This window comes from Uloborus diversus, chromosome 2 (genome assembly GCF_026930045.1).
Source record: "Uloborus diversus isolate 005 chromosome 2, Udiv.v.3.1, whole genome shotgun sequence".
Taxonomy (NCBI): domain Eukaryota; kingdom Metazoa; phylum Arthropoda; class Arachnida; order Araneae; family Uloboridae; genus Uloborus; species Uloborus diversus.
This window is the reverse complement of record NC_072732.1, coordinates 180,580,870-180,599,596: the sequence shown is the minus strand read 5'-3', so window position 1 is coordinate 180,599,596 and position 18,727 is coordinate 180,580,870. Positions and strand designations below refer to the sequence as shown.

Here is an 18,727-nt window from a genome sequence, read left to right as displayed (position 1 = left end):
TTATTAGCATATCAGAGGAGCTGCTGAACTCGAAATAATTTCGAGATATGAAGTAAAAACGTACACCATATTCCAAAATTAAATATTCACACATTATTTTTTAAATAAGTTAAATGCCAAACGTATTTTTTACCATTATATATTTGTTTACAAAACCTCTTTCCAGTTGTTAACTATATTTTCCCCGAACGCAAGAGCATAAAGGCGCTCAAAAGACATTTTCACGACGGCGCCGATCAGGCTTGGCGCGGCCCTGCTTATCATATACTATTTTGTAAGAAAAAGAAATTAATTTATAAAAACTCAAATGAGGTATGGTTTTTTTTTTTTTTGAAGGACCTTAGCCTTGTGTTATAATCATTATGACACTGTTTCTAGTTAAAATTGCTTATTGTATAGCGTCAGCATCTCAGTGACGTTTTGTTGGGTTTAGTATTTAATTGGCTTGAAACATTGAAGATATTTTACGTTCACATTCAAAGCATATTAGTGCATAATATTTATGTATTTTAAGTGGATTCATTGGGCTGAAGGGATCTTAAAAAAAAAAAATAAATAAAAATTAAGTCTGGTTATAAAACAGTGTATGGGGAGGGGGGGATTCAATTTCCCGGGCCTCCTCCAAAAGATTTTTCTGTATCCGTCCCTGGTGAATGGTGTGGTTTGGACTGGAGCATTTCAGTGAAAAGGGGGTAACTATTGCAGGAGATTGTGTTTGCCTGTGAAAAAATTGGTGAGGAATGTAACTGGGACAAGTGCTATGAAAAGCTGAAAATGTTTAGACATTTTTCAATCGCTATAGCCGATTCTACAGCATTTAGGGTTTATTAAAAGCGTTTGAAATTACATTAAAAACATAGGTCTTCAGTTTTGACAAATCTAAAGGTTTGCTACATCCATGGGATCATTATATCCCGGGTTCACTACAGCGGGGTTGGATTGTATTCACAACACCATATTGGTGCACATAAACTTAATTTGGTGGTGCAATAACTAATTAAAAGTATTTTTATGTAAGTCAATGCTTTTCGGTATGATATCGATCTGCTTACTTCTCACAATATTAATATTTAGTCAAATTCCGACTTACGCGAGGGCTGCGTTCCAAGACACCTCGCGTAAGTCGAAGTTTCGCGTTGTGAAAAAAGGTATGTGTAAAATTTTTTGTAATCATACCTTATTTTCTTCGACATGGCCTTCTCAAACTGTTTTAAACCATTCCTTAAATACACATAATCATTTCTTAAATAAAGAACTGAATTCTTATTTGTATTTTTTAAAAAAACTGTTTTAATCAACATAAAATACTGTTACAATGCATGAAATCAGTGATCAACGGGAAAGAGAGACATAAAATAAACCAGCACGGTACGTACTGTATGTTGTAATAATGAAATGATGTACTATAATGATACTGTGCAGTAGATCTAGTAATGATACTTGTAACTTTAAAACATGAAGATGTTGATGATTTATGCTGTGTGATCAGATCATTATTCTATTCTAATACATTTTTAAATACAGTTGCTTTGCTAGTTCTTTTATAACGTTTCCATCTATGGCAATACCCCATCTTCTTGACTTCTTTAATTCTCAATAAGTAGGAGCTTCCATTTTCATAATTTTTGCATTTTGCTTAGACACTACTCGGTGAACTTTTACGGATTTCTTTTTCTTAATTTTTAATTGTATGTATGGAAGATTCGCTAACACCTAATTGTCATGCTTTGACCCACTTCCTACTTGTTCAAGCACATCAAGAACCTTTAGCTTTTCTTTAATTGTCAGAAACTTTTTCTTTTTCTTTCTGTCTTCACAAACTATAGATGGAACTGTGCTCTTAGGTGTCATTACATTTCATCAACTTTCGCATTTAGAATGAAAATAAATATGGTAAATGAGGAGTAGTTAGTTGTATAAACAAACAAAGCTATGTTCAGACTACGGTGTGGGATTGCAAAGTAAGAAAAAACAAAGTTAAAAAAAGCACAAATTGCCAATTACAGCAGACACGTGTTTCGGCATTACATGGAACGCCTTTTTCAATGCAAAAAGTAATGAGCTTATGGATGAAAAGACATCCGACAAAAGTCAAGAGCAGATAAGCATGCAGCTTAAAAGATAAAAATAGCAGATAAGCAAACACCAATGAGAAAATTATAAACCGATCAGGAACCAATAGGAATGCTAGCAAAGGCCAAGAGCTCTTAGGTACAGTAAACCCAGAAAGAAAGAATTCAATTGGACAAAGATTAAGCCAAAGCTTTAACAAAAAGAAAATGTCAGTAACCGTGAACCGCAAGAGAGGAAAAGCTGAATGGAAGAAAAAAACACCATGAAATAAAATAAGCAGAAACAAAAATATTTGGAAAAAGGAAAAAATAAAGATAAATAGAAGAAAAAGGGGAGAGCAGATGTCAACCAAGACAAAAAAGGTAAAAATAAACAACGGAGGATAGATAAAAATGAATGGGGAAAGGACAATATTAAAAATATGGGAGCCAAATGTTGGAAAAATATGGAACTGCTTTAAGATCATTAACTAAGTTAGAACTGTTCCTCAAAATATGAAAAGATTCCCAAAAGTCAAGATCTGATGAATTGGGGCATTTTTGGATAATCTGATAAGAGTTAAAATCAAAAGAGTGATTCGAATCCCAACAATGTTGAGCAATACTAGACTTATTTAATTGTTGTTTTTTCACATAATTTTGATGCTCTTTCAAACAAATTTTTAAAGCATGCCGAGTCTGTCCAATATAGGCAAGTTTACAACTACAATTAATTCTATAAATTCCACAACATTTAAGAGGGTGAATAGGATCTTTAAGAGAAGAGAATGAAAGTTTATTAATAGGAGAGAATACCACATGGAATTGGAAACGTTTTAGAATCTTAGCAACCAGATAGCTTACAGATAGGAAGAATGGCAAAACAACCAAATTCTTTCTGATGAAGGTTCAGTTAAGAACATCAGTTTGGGATTTATTTGAAAGTTTTTTATAAATGGAATCAATCAAAGTTGGCGGATAGTCTCCATCAATTGCCACAGCTTTAAGATTATTAAGTTCCAATTTAAGAAGTTCCGATGAAGAACAAATATTAATTGGGCGATAAACAAAAGAATTGAAAGCAGAATATTTTTGATTTGGAGGATGAGACGATAGTCTATGAGGAGGTAAAGAAACAGCAAAGGTTTGCGATAAACAGTAGACTAATCCACTATTTTTATCTTTTAAGCTGCATGATTATCTGCTCTTGGCTTTTGTCGGATGTCTTTTCATCCATAAGTTCATTACTTTTTGCATTGAAAAAGGCGTTCTCTGTAACGCCGAAACACGTGTCTGCTGTAATTGGCAATTTGTGCTTTTTTTAACGCTTTTTTTTCTTACTTTACTGTTCAGCACAAAGGTATTTATTTATCTTACTGTGTGAGAATTTCTGCTGGAAGTGATTTTAAAGGGAAGAAAGTCTATTCGCGGAAAAAATATTTTTAGTAGCCAATACTTTCGCACCGCGATTCAATTCTGAAAGTTTTTGTGTTGTGGACAAGGAATTTGCGTTAGGCCCAAAATTATTTACTGGTAAAAAAAATTGCATTATAACCATTTCCCGTAAATCGAATCATGTTGTAGCAGAGTCGACTGTAGACAAATTCCATTTCATGAAGTCCATTACAGCAAAAATATTGTTTTAGCAAAGACTTTGGTAATACCCAACTATAATCGTACAAGCACAATTTAATATTGACATAACGAAATTTTCTAACAACTAATGATTACTCAGGTCCCTTGGACTTTTAACAGGAAATATCCAACTTAGTTTAGCAAAAATAAACAGATATCTGAATACACATGTTTCAGGGTTTCCATGAATCCCTTTTTTCAATTCGAAGTTGTGAACTTTTAGATGTAAAGACATCTTGTAAAAGCAAGGAAAATGAACATCAGACAGCTTAAATAGCAAAATAGCAACTAACAAAAACAAACAAGACAAAATGGAACTTGAAGCCAAATTTTATTGCATGATTCTCTTCCAGAAAAAACCATTAAAAATAAATTTCTCGAAAAATCCTGTAAAATACATTTTTCTGTCAAAATGAAACCGCTAATTAATAAATTAGCAATAAATTTCATGTTAGAAAAAACTTGCAACAAATCATTTGTCACATTTAGTGTAAAGAATAAACACAATGCAGGAAAACAGAAAAATGATGGAAAAACAACAAAAGATAACATATACAAAATAAAACAAAAAATGGAAAGGTCAAGACAGATAAAAAGTAATTAAGAATGGCACAACAATAAACACCTACAACACAAAACACCCTTCAGAGAAGTGGGCAAAAAAAGTCTACCAATTATATGAATGGATGCCAAACTGCAGAAAACTACGAATGGCTTTAAGATCATTAAGTAAATTAGAAAGCTTCCTCAAAATGTGGAAAGACTCTCAAAAATCAAGATCCGACAAATTTGGGCTTTTCTGCATAATTGCGTCTTGTTTCCGCAAAAACCAATAACAGGATTGATGTTCGGAATTTTTTCTTTTAAAACAAATTTATTAAAGTTGTTAAGCATACTATTGTGTGTGTAAAAAAACTTTGGTAACAAAATATGGATACAATCACAACCGTTTATAGTGAATTTATGGCTATGATGAAATGGCTTCAGTTCTTCTTCAATTTTACTGAGTATTATTTAACTTTTTATAACAAAATTATGGCTACAACAAAATTTTTATTTGAAAACTTCGACTTCACTAAAGGTGCAGGCTACTGTATATAAAAAAAGAGAAGGAATTTTTAAATCTTTAATTATATATATATATATATATATATATATATATATATATATATATATATATATATATAAAAGAATCAAATTTTAAAATGTTTTAAAAACTTATTTTTCATGCAAAAATAATGTTTTTTAATTATAATCTTCAAAAATAAAAACATAAAATAAGTAAAAACCTTTAAGTATTAAAAAAAAAATCTAAAGGTATGAAGTCCTCTTACATGAAAAGTAGTTTGTGCAATAAAAAAAGCAGTACCAGCCTTCTTTTGAATTTTTTAATTTTAAAAAAAGTCTTTAAAATAAAATAATTTAAATACTTTTACAATAACTTGTTAGTTATTTGTTCTTCACTACAGACAATTAACATAAAAAAACTAAAATGTATTTTGAACTTTAATAGCCTTTATAAATGCATTATATTTTATTATTAGTCAAGTTAAAGTACGCCAATGTTCTTAGTTTTTAAAATCTTAACGGAATAGAAAAAGAATATTTCAAAGATTTTAATAAATGCATCTTATTTTTTACCATAACCAAGTGAAAAATAATTTGGAATACCTTGACTAAGTTATGTCATGTTTGATTTTTTCAAGGTTGTAGATTGTTAAAGTGAAAACTACACTATCCAAAAAGCTTCCATGTGAATTATAAAGGGATTTCTTAAAGAAATTAATAGTATCTACTAACAGTGGGACAGAAAACAGAATAGGATGAGCAGCATTTTTCATTGTCTTACAAAAATGTTCAATATTTCTTACTCTGTACAAAAAATAGAAAAACAGGTTTTCATAAAATTACATACAGGTTTAACATAAAATTCAAAAATATGTCCTGATTAAACTGGAATTTAGTAAAACGGTATTTAGACAATTGAGGTTCTGCTGTAGTATTGCTCACCAAAGGGGGAGGGGGTCTTTGTGGTGTTGGGAGGGGTTGCACCATTGCTCCTCTGGGGTATGGGCATCCCTGACAAAATGAAATACAATAAAATAAAATGTGTAGAAACGCTAGATTTCATTACTTAAGAAGTAACTTGGCCCAAACTGTTGCTAATTATGGAAGATACAAAATCTGAGACTACACCATATGAGTTTCATAATCTTACATACTTTTTTTTTAAATTAAATGCTGAATTTTAACTAGTTTCTTAGCTTTCTCCACCCCAAGACAATTTCTAAGCTTTGTCCATGTACTTGTGTTTTCTTATGCTACAAATGCCCACCTTTGCTCTTAAACAGATTGAAAAATGCACCTTTTCTGAAAAAAGCCCAAATAATATTGAGTTTAAAAAAAAAATTAAAAACCCAGGTTTTACCAACCCTGCTATAAACTGCACATATTACTGGCTTGCAAACCCGTTTTGAAACATGCAGAAGATCAACAAAATAAATGCAAAATAGATAAAATGGCAGATTTTAAGTAACACTGTTCTGTAACAATAAAAATACTTTGGTTCTTTAACTAATAAAAATTAAGTGAACAGTACTATTTATATTTATTTTCATAACTTCATCAAAAAATAAATAGATAAAATGCCGAAGGGTTGGCAGGTCTGTATTACAGACCTGCCAACATACAGACATACAGACCTGCCATTATATGCAAAGCAACATATAACCAAAAATTTAAAACATAAAAAATGCTAATAAAAATGCAAGAAAAGTAAAACATTTTATCACCATCAATGAAAGGAAAAATACCAAATAGATGGGGATTCATGTGGTTTTCTTTGCAGTACTTTTTCTCTGAATATTTCATAGAAAGTCATTCGACAGCCACTGTACACTGGAAAAGATCATTCAATTTAAAATTGAGTGTATAGTTATGTATAAAAATATACTTCTAAATGTTATGTACATTAAACACATTTTACAGTAAAAGTTTAAATGTTAATGATGAAAAAAAAAAAATCCTTTTTTTGAAAAAAATAATAAGAATAGTAATCATAAAAACTGTATCTCTTTCTTTTTTACAATTCTGTGTTTAGTATTAGTTTTCAAATTCAAATATTACCTTACTAAATGGCAGCCCTTTTTGGAACTGATTAGAAAATTCAAGAAAACAAGGACCAAAAGCAATCAAGATTTTGCTTTTCCAGTTAGTGTACATTGCATGGCAGTGCACATATTCATATATACAATTAACATTTTCTTTGTGTTTGTGACAACACATATGGGTCATTCTTCAAAAAGTGTAACTTTTCTGTCACATGCCTTTTACAGAAAAAACTTTAAGGCACAATTCATTTGACAATGCTTTTTAATTTTATCAAAAATATATCTATTTAAACCTGCTAACAATTTCTTAATGATGATTTTTATTTTAGTATATTTTTGGTTCAAAACATGTGTATTTTCACTTCCATGGCATGTCACACACTTTGTGGGACTGTTTATGTTGCTTAATAACTTGTTTAATTAAAAGTATATACTGATTTATTTATTATTCCTTTGACAAGTGTCTCAAAAACTAATTGTTTAAGTTTATTTAATTTTTTAATATTGTGTTTTAATTTGTTTTAGTTGCCACACAATAAATTCTCACCTCCGTTACCTAAACACAAAATGCCATTCCTCATCAACGCGTGGCAGTAATGACATCAAATTTTATTTTCCATGATACAAGGGAGTCCCCTTGTTTATTTTCAGCCATAAAGAAGTTGTGAGATTTTTGTTGAAAAGCAAGGAGATAAATTTTGTTTGAAAAACTTAAGTGTGGTTATTCTAAACTTTCACACCTGTGAACTGGAATTTCAGTGACGTAAATTAATGCAAAAAAAAAGAAGTGAACATATTTTTATATGCTTAACATGTACAGATTGTAGCAACAAAGAAAAAAATATTTCCCTGAAAAATGTATCCATTAGGCCTATATTAATGGAAAATTCCTCACCTCCGTGACAGACCTTATCAATCTCAATATTTCCCGAGGTGAAAATAACTGATGAGGGGAAATACATCAATCTTAGGCATTCGACGAAAATTATAAATTGCTAGTATATTCTCAAATTTACTAAATACTATTTTTTAACACACATTTGAACTAAAAGAATAGCTACTAATTTAGCCATATTAGGAGAGCTTAATACTGGGTTCCCACTAATCATTAAAACAGCTCATTGTTTGCATAATTAACCATATTACTACTTTGATATTAAATTGGCCTCGATTTTTTAAACTATAAATTTTTTTTTTGTTTCTGTGAACAAGGCATTATTATTTTTTATTTATGAGTAAAATAATAGGAACTTAGCTGGGCCATTGCTTATAGCATCTTCTAGTAGGTAACACTTTCATATAAGAATGAAAAAAAAAAAAAAGAAAAAAGAAAGAAAACAAAAGGTTTTAAAATTGAAAAATATTTGCATTCAAAAGTTACATCTTCTGGAGAATCACTCATATTGCAAAAGATTTTGCTTCAAAAACACGGTGCTGAGTTCCATTTGATCCAGAAATTATTTCTCCCTTTCATGACAAATAATGTTCTGAAACAACCTGAAAGTCTTTAAATGGTGATCAACTCTACTAGGATGTGTGCCTCAAGGGAAACCGTCAAAAGTGCTAAGCTACTGTTGGCAAACACATGCATTCATATTTTTTTTTGAATAACCCCTCTTTTATTCCAATCAGACTATGTAGGAAATTCATTACTGAATATTCTAGCCAGGCTTTCAAAACGAAAAGCAATCCTTGATGATACCCTACAGCAGGATGGAAAAGCTATTTTCCATCTTTCATTCCAATTGGAAAATCTTAAAGGATAAATTTCCTACTAGACAGCAAAATTTTCAATAAAATTAGAAACATTCAAACCCGGTAATAGAAACAGCACTACACTACAATGCCCATTGCAGATTTTTGAGGGGTCTGCAGAGTATTTCTGAATCGAAAAGATTTTTTTTTCGCTATTTTGTACAAATGTCTCAAATTTAAAACAAAAAGTACTTTGAAGTGAAATAGAATTAAAAAAAAAAGAATAAATCAAAGAAGTCCCTAAATCTATGCAGGAGTCCTCAGTGGCTAAGAGGTCAAAAGCACTTTCTCTTCCAGCTAGTTACCTATATCACAATTTTCTATTTTATTTTAAAGCTTTTTAGCCTTTGTTTTACTTGTAATTTTTTTAACTTGGCATTTTACTCTTAAGAATTAATTTTTTATGACTGATCTAATGCTGGTCTAGACTGAAACTAATTTTGAGTTTTTTAATCGGCTTTGCAGACTACTGAAAAAAAAATCTGCTACCAGGCATTCAAACACAAATGCCAAAATAAATGAAAATGTTGCAAATAATTCAATGATTGGAGAGTTCAATGGTTGGAGAATTACTTAAAATCAAATTTTTAAGGGGAGAGTAAAAATCAAATAGAATTGATGAATACATTCCTATTGCAAACAACTGTATGTAATATTCAACAATATATTTTAAAATTTTTATCATTTGAAAATCAAATAGAGTATGCAATGATTTATAAATCAGCTGTATTTATTCCTTCAACGGATTCTCTAAGGGTCCCAGTTTAACTTTTTGGAGAATAGATTTTCTGAAAATCCTTAGCTAATTTGTAACTTAGTTAGGCCTCTTTTGACCATCAAATTATTATTCTTGTTTATTTTGTTAATTGTTGCTAATAAAGTATGATATGAACATATGTGTTAAGTTTTGATGGATGAAAATAACAATATCTGAAATTAGAATACAAGCTTTCACTAGCCAAAATTAAACATCATTTCCTTAATGGAGGAAATGTATGTAAAAATATTGAATAATTAACCATCACTACAGCACTTTTTTTTTAGTATAGTAAATTTGCTGGGAATAAATCATGTCTAAATTTGTTTTCCCATAGTTTTCAAAACATTACAAAAATGCTGCTTGCCATTTTTTTGTAAAATGTAAAACAAAACCACCTTCTCTACTGTAGTTAAAAAAAATATAGTAATGCAAAAAGGCTTCTCGGGCAATGTTATTTTGAAAATCTGTTAAAGATAACTATAAAAGAAAGTATGAACAATATTGGTGCACCTAAGGCTGCTATAATTACTCAATGAAGTATGACTATGTTTTTTTTTAATTAAGAAGTTTATAAATGAACTTTGGAATATTAATTGCTGTATTTTCAAAACATTTTATAACATTCTTTTCACATTAAATCTTTCAATTTTTATAGAAATCATAAGTACTACCAAGGTAGTATCAAAAGGTACTCTTACCAAAATGTCTGTAGATAGCTGGTGTTATACCTTGCCAAAGTTTGAAAACTCCTTCATCTTTAACTAGATTAAAAAAAGAAAGAAACAATACTCAAGGAAGGAAACAATACTTAAGGAAGCCAAGAGTTTTGGCACTCTTGGCTTCCTTAAGAGGTTTTCCATCTCCAGCTCAGTCACTTTCCTATGCCGGGCTGATGAGTGCTAATAAGCACAAAACTGCAGTCCTCGGCTGGAAATGACTGAGCTGGCGGTGTATTTCACGTATTTCTGCCTTAGCCCTGGCTAATGGGCGGTAACTTACTGTGAATATACCTGCCTTGCCTTCAAAATTCGAGTTGAACCGAACCATTGTTTCGGTCACTCGGCTGGTTTGCGCTAATTCTATATTAGCTACCAGTTTGTTTGGCACTCTTGGCTTCCTTAAGAGGTTTTCCATCTCCAGCTCAGTCACTTTCCTATGCCGGGCTGATGAGTGCTAATAAGCACGAAACTGCAGTCCTCGGCTGGAAATGACTGAGCTGGCGGTGTATTTCACGTAATACTCATTAGTTATTTTATGATGCATACATTTTTTTTTCTTTTTTTAAGGATTTTTTTACATTGCACTTTTACATGGGATACAATGGAGGACCAATGTAGTTAAACCTGATAATTGGTTTTATTTAATTAATTGTTGGAAAAGGTGATATGCATTCAGAAACATTTAATAATTTATTTTAATTATCATAGAAACAAAATCTGATATTGGGGACAAACTTTTAATTGGAATAATTTTTTAAACAACAGGGTTAAAAATTAAGTATTATTATTAGTACAGCCATTTTGAAAACCTCATTCAGGGTTCGCACTCCGAAATGGAAATAAAGCACTTTAAAAGCACCATATTTTTTTCTCTAACTTGAATGTTTTCATCACCTTCTTAGTAAATCATAACATTTTCTTATTTAATCTACTATCAGGATTTAAGCTTAGTTCCTGATGATTTCAGTAAAAAAAAAAAAAACATTTCAACTAAATGGAAGGAAAATGTTCGAACTCTATAGCGCAAAGGAATAATAAGAATTAAAATGAAAATTACTTTCAAGGTTTAAATTATAATTCAAAATATTATAACACTAAAAGGAACCAGAAAAAGAGGAGTATATGTGTCAGCAAAAATTCTGAGACATCAAGTTGTCAATTTTTTGGGGTCATTTGTGGAATTGCTTGAAGATGCTTGTTGAATGAATTTTTGTGAGACATGTGAAACAAAACTAATTTCTTAGACAAGTTTCTGTTATTGTAGAGAAACCATTGAAAAATGTGGAGTATTGCATTATCATCCATTATGCATTTTAGCAAGATTGTGGACTATCTTACTAATGCATAAAAGCTGATAAGTGCTATCATCAAAATAACTGTTCCATCAAGTTAAAATCTCAACAGGTAGCTCAGTTCAGAAACTTACCAATTCCAACAGCAGTATGAAGCATTCCTCTGGATTTTATGTTATTTCTTGAGTGAACCCCATCACTTTTGCCTATTGTGGTCTCCCCTTGAATCTGTAAACGTGTCTTGGTGATATCCAGAGGGTATGTAGCTTGATAAGCAACAAAGCATATTAGAAATAATATGAACAAGCATGAATATTATCATTAGTTTCAACAAAAGTATAAGAATATCTACATATATAAAATTAGTGTGAGCAAAATCTAATAGAAGATCCTGACCTCAAAGACAGAGGTGCTCCAAGCCAAAGGTGGGAGAAATCCTTAATTTATTGAATGATATTTCAATTTTTTCCAAAGTAATAAAAGACAAGCATGAATGTGTAACTATATCTAATGCATTATAGACATTAGGTATAATTTAAGAAGGCTTCTAATGAGAAGGGTTACGGAATGGGACTATTCGGCGCGGCCATTTCGGAGCGACCCATTTCAAAAAGACATGTTCAAAAATATATTTAGCTTGGTGGTGGAGGTTCTTCAAGATGTTAAATTTTTTCATGGATGGACAAAAAATGTACAATAATGTATAAAAATGTATAAGTTAGGAAGCAGTATTGACATTTTTCTATGCAATTTAAGTTTAAAACACATTAAATTAAAGTGAAAATTTTTTTTGTTGCTGATCATTAATTTGTGTACTTACTTAAATGTCTTCTCTTTATATAAAAATTGAAAACTCAACTAATAATAAGATGAATTTTTCATACTTATCATTAGCAAAATTAAACGTGTTGAGAAAATCACCCGTAACCCTGCTCTCTATAAAGTTTTAAGTTTTGTAGCGTGCTTTGAACACAGCATAGACAAGAAAGATTTTATAAGACTACAAGGTACAAACAATATTTATTACATAAAGATTATTCTTATTATATATTGAATTTAAGTTTCAGAAAGACTAATATAATGTATAAAAAATATGTTAAACCTTATTTTTTGACTAAAATAAAATATTTTGTTTCTTTTTATTTCTTGCAACTGTTCAATAACATTTAATTGTTGACTAACTATTAAGTCACAAAAAAAGCAATAATAATAATAATAATAAAACACTTTGAAAAAAAGTTATTTGCGATAAACTTATAAATCGATTACAGAAAAATAAACTATAAGTGTTTAGAACTAACTTTTAAAAATAAATAATTTTAGTCCCAATAAAAAAAATCAAACATTACCCTAAATTTACCTTGATGTCTTTACATGGGTTTGCAATAGTTAAGTTGAGTTTTTTAGTTTGTTAAAAAGTAAAAAGCCCCCTTTTTCCTCCCAGTGTAATGTTTAAAACAAATTTTAACTAGCTTCTAGAGTGCCAAATTCTCATAATTCTTCCTTAAATCTTTTTTCATTTTTAAACTAATATTTCTGAAATTCATAAAATTCAAAATTCAAACATCTGGCGCCAAAACGGCCAGCGCCGAATTGTAACAAACCCAAAGAGATATTAGGTATCATTAAAGGGAATGTAATACCGTCGAGTCTCAATAACTCTTGAAGCCCTATAACTAGAATATTCCTTTATCTTGAAGTTTTTATTGGGTCCCAAAATCTTGAGAAGGCTATGGAAACTTCCCATAACTCGAACTACCAACAACGCAAAGGGTTTAGCAGGTCCCTTGAGACTTTGAGTCATTGAGTTTACTGTGTTTCAATACCTTCTCCAAATTTGCCCAATTGTGAGAAAAATTGTACTGAATAAGGAAGCTTTTTGGGAGGTTGCAGTGACCTTCCATTAGGGTGCCCCTTATCATACTTATTTTTGATGGACATTTTCCATTTCATGAATAAACCTCAAAATTTCTCTGAATGCAGAGTAGGTATGGTTTTCACTGTCTGTGGTATTTACTGGTTTTTACTGCCTTTGGAAAAACCTGTTTCCTCCATGGTTTTTACCATCTTGGGAGAGAAAAAAATCCATGTTTTTTTTTTCAGTTTCTGCTATTTCTGTGCACATGTTTTTGCTTCTTAAAGTAAATTATGGTTAAAACTTCATGTTTAAGGTTGGAAGCATGAACAGTTCCTATTTTTTTTAAAAATTAAAATGTATTTTTAATGGCATTAATCATTCAGTCCACTTTCTCCATTGTCCTCTTCTTAATTTATAACAGAGTTCTAACTAAAGACTGTTGCGGGGGGTGGGGGGGGGGGGGTAACAAAAAAGGGCAGAAGTTTTTAACTTGGTGAAGATGAAATAGGAGTTTTAAATCAATTTAGCTGATTCTTGCCTGTCAACAAATCTTTTTAAATGCAGAAAAATTAGAGCTAAAAATTTTTGCATGGATATTTTTTAAATACTATATATTGAAGAATAAATGAAAAAAAATGCCAATGAATAATTAATGTATCAACTCCTAATTATACATTATTGTAAAAAATCCTCATGCTTAAAAAATATTTATTATTTTTTTTGTAATCAAATAAATAATTTTAAAGGAACAAGATCTTTGAGATCATTTATAGAGTAAAACAAATGTCATTAATTATTTTCTTCTGAGCTAAATTTTTAAAACAAAAGAATAAACATGAATTTACCAATCTAAATCTTTGTATCTTCTTAACAGTCTGCAGAAAAATACAAGTTTTGTATAATGAAATTTTCAACTGCACAAAACTCCAATATTTTGAAAAAAATTTCCTACATCTGAAACTTATGGCTAGCTGTCCATGCCATACTAGTCCTATTGTTCAATTGCTATTTGCTAATACGTAATAACATATTTGTACAAAATAATACATAATAGCAAACTATAATATAAGATATGTCGAGACTTTAGTAAAAATTATAAATAACTGCATTCCAGGAAATAAGCAATGGCTAAAGCTAATAGTATTTTTTTCCTAAGTTTTTATCATGGTTTTTATCGGTAAAAACCCAATCCTGCCTGAATGAAGAAATATGAATCTGCACTTAGTTATATCTCATAAAAAGAGACATGAATAGGAAATGTTAAAAAAAAAAAAAAAACTACAGTTGCTATACTGCATGGAATTACTGGCAGTTCTACAGGAGGGAGAAAAGTAGCAATATTACTTACATACCAACCCAACTCTCCCTATGGGGGGGGGGGGGAGGATTTGAGTATACAGGGCTAATTTGGGAAAAAGGTATATTTTATTAAGCAATTTGAAAACTAGTCAATAAATACACCTACAAAAATTCAATTATAAACATCATCCTTACCTATTAGTAAGATGCTGAAATTTTTTTGCCAACACTATAATTGAAACTGATAAAAAATACGTCCAGCTTTCTAGGGATTGAAATGCAAGGCAAACCACCTGCTTTCAAATAGTGCTGCTAATTAACCTGCCACTCTATGTTTTGCAAATTGAGGTATGTAGACATTATACATATGTTTACTTTAATTTGTATTTTAATTGAAACATTTATCATAATTAGTTTTTTCATGTAATTAACCATTTAAAAATATGGGGTAATTTATGCATAAATTATATTTTACTAATCAGAAGGACAAACAATCATTTTATAGGGTTACAAAAACGGGCATTTATGTGCGCTCTCACTTTCCTAGATTATATATGCTAAAAGTTGGAAGATTTTTTAAACTCTCTTAAATGTTAGGCAACAAAAAAGTACTTTCTGTCTTTAAACAATTTGTCATTTGGTGCTATTTTTGCAGCATTTTCAATCTTAAATATATCTTAATAGCTATAACAGTTAGTATTCATACTATAGCACTATTTTTATTATACTTAAATTCAACTTAAGTTTGAAAACATTGAGTAAGATTGTTACATGCACTGTTCTGAAACCATTACTTTTCCCAAATTCCCCCATCCACAGGATAATTTGGATATATAGTGAAACGTATGTTTGCCATTTATATGCAAATGGGTCTATTAACAAGAAATTTGTAGAAAACTATTCTAGAAAACCACAAGGCTAAACGGAAAAAAGAAAAAGAGGAAAAGAAAAAAAGAAGAAGAAAAAGAAAAGTAAATTTATCACAGGGCTAGAAAGTTTTAAGTAGGGCATTTTTATACCCAAATAACCCCCAACAGGCCCTAGCCAGAATTTTAGGTATAGAGGCTTTGGGATGATATGATATTTTATGATAAACATGCAAAAGTCATTGAATTTTGGCTTCAGTAAGTTGAAGCCTATTCTTAGCAGTTTTTATTTTTTATTGGGGAGTTCATTCAAAAGGGGTAATGTTATTGGCACCAAATTGATTTGGGATGGGTTATGTTTCAATAAAATACCAGAGTGAAAAACCCCAACTCAAATTTTGAAGGTCAAAAGATAGCTTGCTGAAACAAAACTTCAAAAATGCAATAAAACTCAATTGAATTTCAAGTTACGTGGGTAAAAGATGCTGGTTCAACCATTCCATTCCGCAATTCAATGTAAAGTATTTGATTTATGACTCTCTGGAATGTAAAAATATTAAATATTACTGAGATCTCATTGTGCTTGTAATGGTGATAATTCAGTATGAATACAAAATTTTAGGATTCTTAAATGATGTACGTCAAAAATTATCTTGGGACAAGACAACTCATAAGAATTGCAAAATAGAAAATTTCAAAAGTGTTCCCTAAAAAAACTTGGGGACAGTTCAGTAAACAATCTGTTTAGAAGTCTTTTGTTCAATATACTTAGAATTGAATGGATTTGACACAAATTATGCATCTAGTATTAACAAAATTAATTTAATATTCGTCAATCGTTAATAGAATCTAGAAAATTTCAATCAAACAATAAACGGGTCATTTGAACTTAAACAAACACAGTAAAAATACGAACTGAAACATACCTGTTTCGGCAACAGAAGCGGCACAAGAAGAAAGGAAATATTTGAACATAAAACTTTCAGATTTTTCATGATTTCTATTACTGTAGCCGAAGCCCATATCTGTTCTATGCCTTTAAACAAAGAGGTGAAATCTTACGAGGCTGAAATTTGAACAGAAGTAATACATAAACCTGATACATGCAAAGCATTTTTAAAACATTAAATCGTCGCTACTTACGTAGTAAATTAATAGACTAGAATGAAATTTTGTACTAAACATTACATCTAATAAGAATATTCTAAGAAAACTAAAATATGAGCATCTTCAGCAGCACGGGTAATAAAGCGGCATGGTTATTTTGCAGGAACTAATGAATAATGAACTGGAACAACTTTAGAAAATGTAAACAAAACTTCTCTACACAGTTACAAATACAGTTAACTCTTATCCATTTCAAAAAATCTTTTTTTTTTTAACTTTGGGTGCGTTTGCTTACTAGGGTTGCATTCGACAAACCTAACCGGTATACCGGTGAGTAACCGGTAATAACCGCAGCGTTCTATTCATAGACTAATAATAAGAGTAGACTGAGCTATGGCAACCCTTTTGCTGCTCATATACCAAACCATGTGACTGGTGGATATCCTAGCAACAGCGGGCGTTGATCGTAGCAGACTATCCACGCGAGCGAGAAATAAAATAAATAGAATTGATGAAACACGGAAGAATGATCTTTTATGGAGTCTGATTTGTAAATTTGTTATTCTAAGTTGTAAATATTTTGTTAATATAGTGAGTTTTTCGTTTAGATAGTATTGTGCATTTTCTTTATTCAATTTTAATAACTCTCTAAGCAATTAAAGATGCAAGCGCCCAAAAAGAATCAGCAAACGGTAAGATTTTTACCTACAATTTCAGTTTAAGACACCGATTAGTACATTTTTGCTTTAACGCAAAACGTTTACGCCATTACGTTTACGCCAACGCTGATGTAGTAGTTCCGAATGAAATTAGTTACTGAAAACTGCGATCAAAAACTAATTACTAATGTCAAAATAATGCATAACTAAAAGAAAAACAGTTCAATCATCTCTGCACTTGGGAAAAAAATTATAATAAAAACACATTACGTCTTAAAATACATGCCGAGTGCCAAACTATAGATAATTCTGCCAGCTGGCAACCATGCGGCCAAAGTTTTCGCCGAGCCTTCCACCAGTCACATGATGTATCCATGAACCAATTTTTTCATCAGCAAGTCTGGGGAAGCTCGGTCTACTCTTATTATTAGTCTATGGTTCTATTATCTACCGGTTACTGCATAGGTTACTACTTTAAGCTGGTTATTGGTTGATTGAAGCACGCAATCATTAGCTGTCACGGTTGAGCTCGTCAAACGCAAGCCTTCACTGGTCAACCGGTTACTAACCGCAGCGTTCTATTGATTATCTAACATTTAAAAATCGTTATCGATTTCGTTCATTGTGCCTTGTTTCGTTAGACATTAAGGATAATAAAAGCCCCTATAGCAAAAAAAAAAAAAAAAGATTAAGAGGACTGAGACAGCACTGAATTAATTCTGAAATAAAATGTAAAAAAGTTTTTCTAGCTGGTCCAGTAAATGCATCAGTAAGAGTCTAAAGCTGCTTTTCCCCCCTTATTCAGCAAGAATGTATCGCTGTCCCATTTCTGCCCTACAGAAAAAAGATGTTGGAGAATATTCTCAAGTCAATAAGTGATTAAAAATAAGTTGATACATAGTGGTTTCCAACAAGTAACAAATGGTACTTTTTCATGAAGAATCACTAATGATGATTAATTAAGGCAATTGCACTTGTTGCGATTTGCAAAGTAACGATTCTGTCTCGACACCCATGCTATTATCCTTCCCTCTGCAACATCACCACCGTTAGTACTTAGCAGGAAAAGCTTTATCTTTCTACTTCTTTACCATAATAATAAAGCTGAAAGTCTCTCTGTCCGGAGGATGTCTGGATCTCTGTGACGCGCATAGCGCCTAAACCGTTCGGCCGATTTTCATGAAATTTGGCACAAAGTTAGTTTGTAGCATTGGAATGTACACCTCGAAGCGATTTTTCGAAAATTCGATGTGGTTCTTTTTCTATTCCAATTTTAAGAACAAAAATATCGTAAGCTGGACGAGTAAATTACGAAATTATCATAACGTGGAACCGTAACATGGGCACAAGCCAATTGGAGAGATACAGAATTATCATAATGTGGAACCGTAACATGGATACAAGCCAACTGGCGAGAAAATTCACCATACCTTATTTGTAAATATACAGGCGAACCAAACCTTTTAATTTTTCTATTACGGGCAAAGCCGTGCGGGTACCACTAGTGATTAAATAAAAGCTCTTTCTTTAAAAGTAGTTTTTCTGATTTTCAATATTTATACAGTAAGTAGATTAAAATACATCCCTTTTCAAAAAAATCTCACAATCCGAATGGG

At 31.0% G+C, this 18,727-nt stretch overlaps 1 protein-coding gene across 2 annotated transcripts in view; it reads right to left on the bottom strand.

The window, feature by feature from the left end:
• Positions 1-16,650, bottom strand: part of LOC129217529 (mitochondrial uncoupling protein 4-like) — a 47,949-nt gene extending 31,299 nt beyond the window's left edge. Inside the window, exons 1-5 of one of the 2 annotated variants that reach the window (XM_054851845.1) lie at positions 16,489-16,650; positions 16,272-16,411; positions 11,457-11,588; positions 10,010-10,072; positions 6,500-6,584 (exon numbers count right to left, since the gene is read on the bottom strand). In XM_054851845.1, the coding sequence (XP_054707820.1) occupies positions 6,500-6,584; positions 10,010-10,072; positions 11,457-11,588; positions 16,272-16,368 (377 nt within the window). In that variant the 5' untranslated portion in view covers positions 16,369-16,411; positions 16,489-16,650. The remainder of the gene's footprint in view (positions 1-6,499; positions 6,585-10,009; positions 10,073-11,456; positions 11,589-16,271; positions 16,412-16,488) is intronic. The other variant, XM_054851844.1, reaches the window with a different exon arrangement.
• Positions 16,651-18,727: the final 2,077 nt, after the last annotated feature.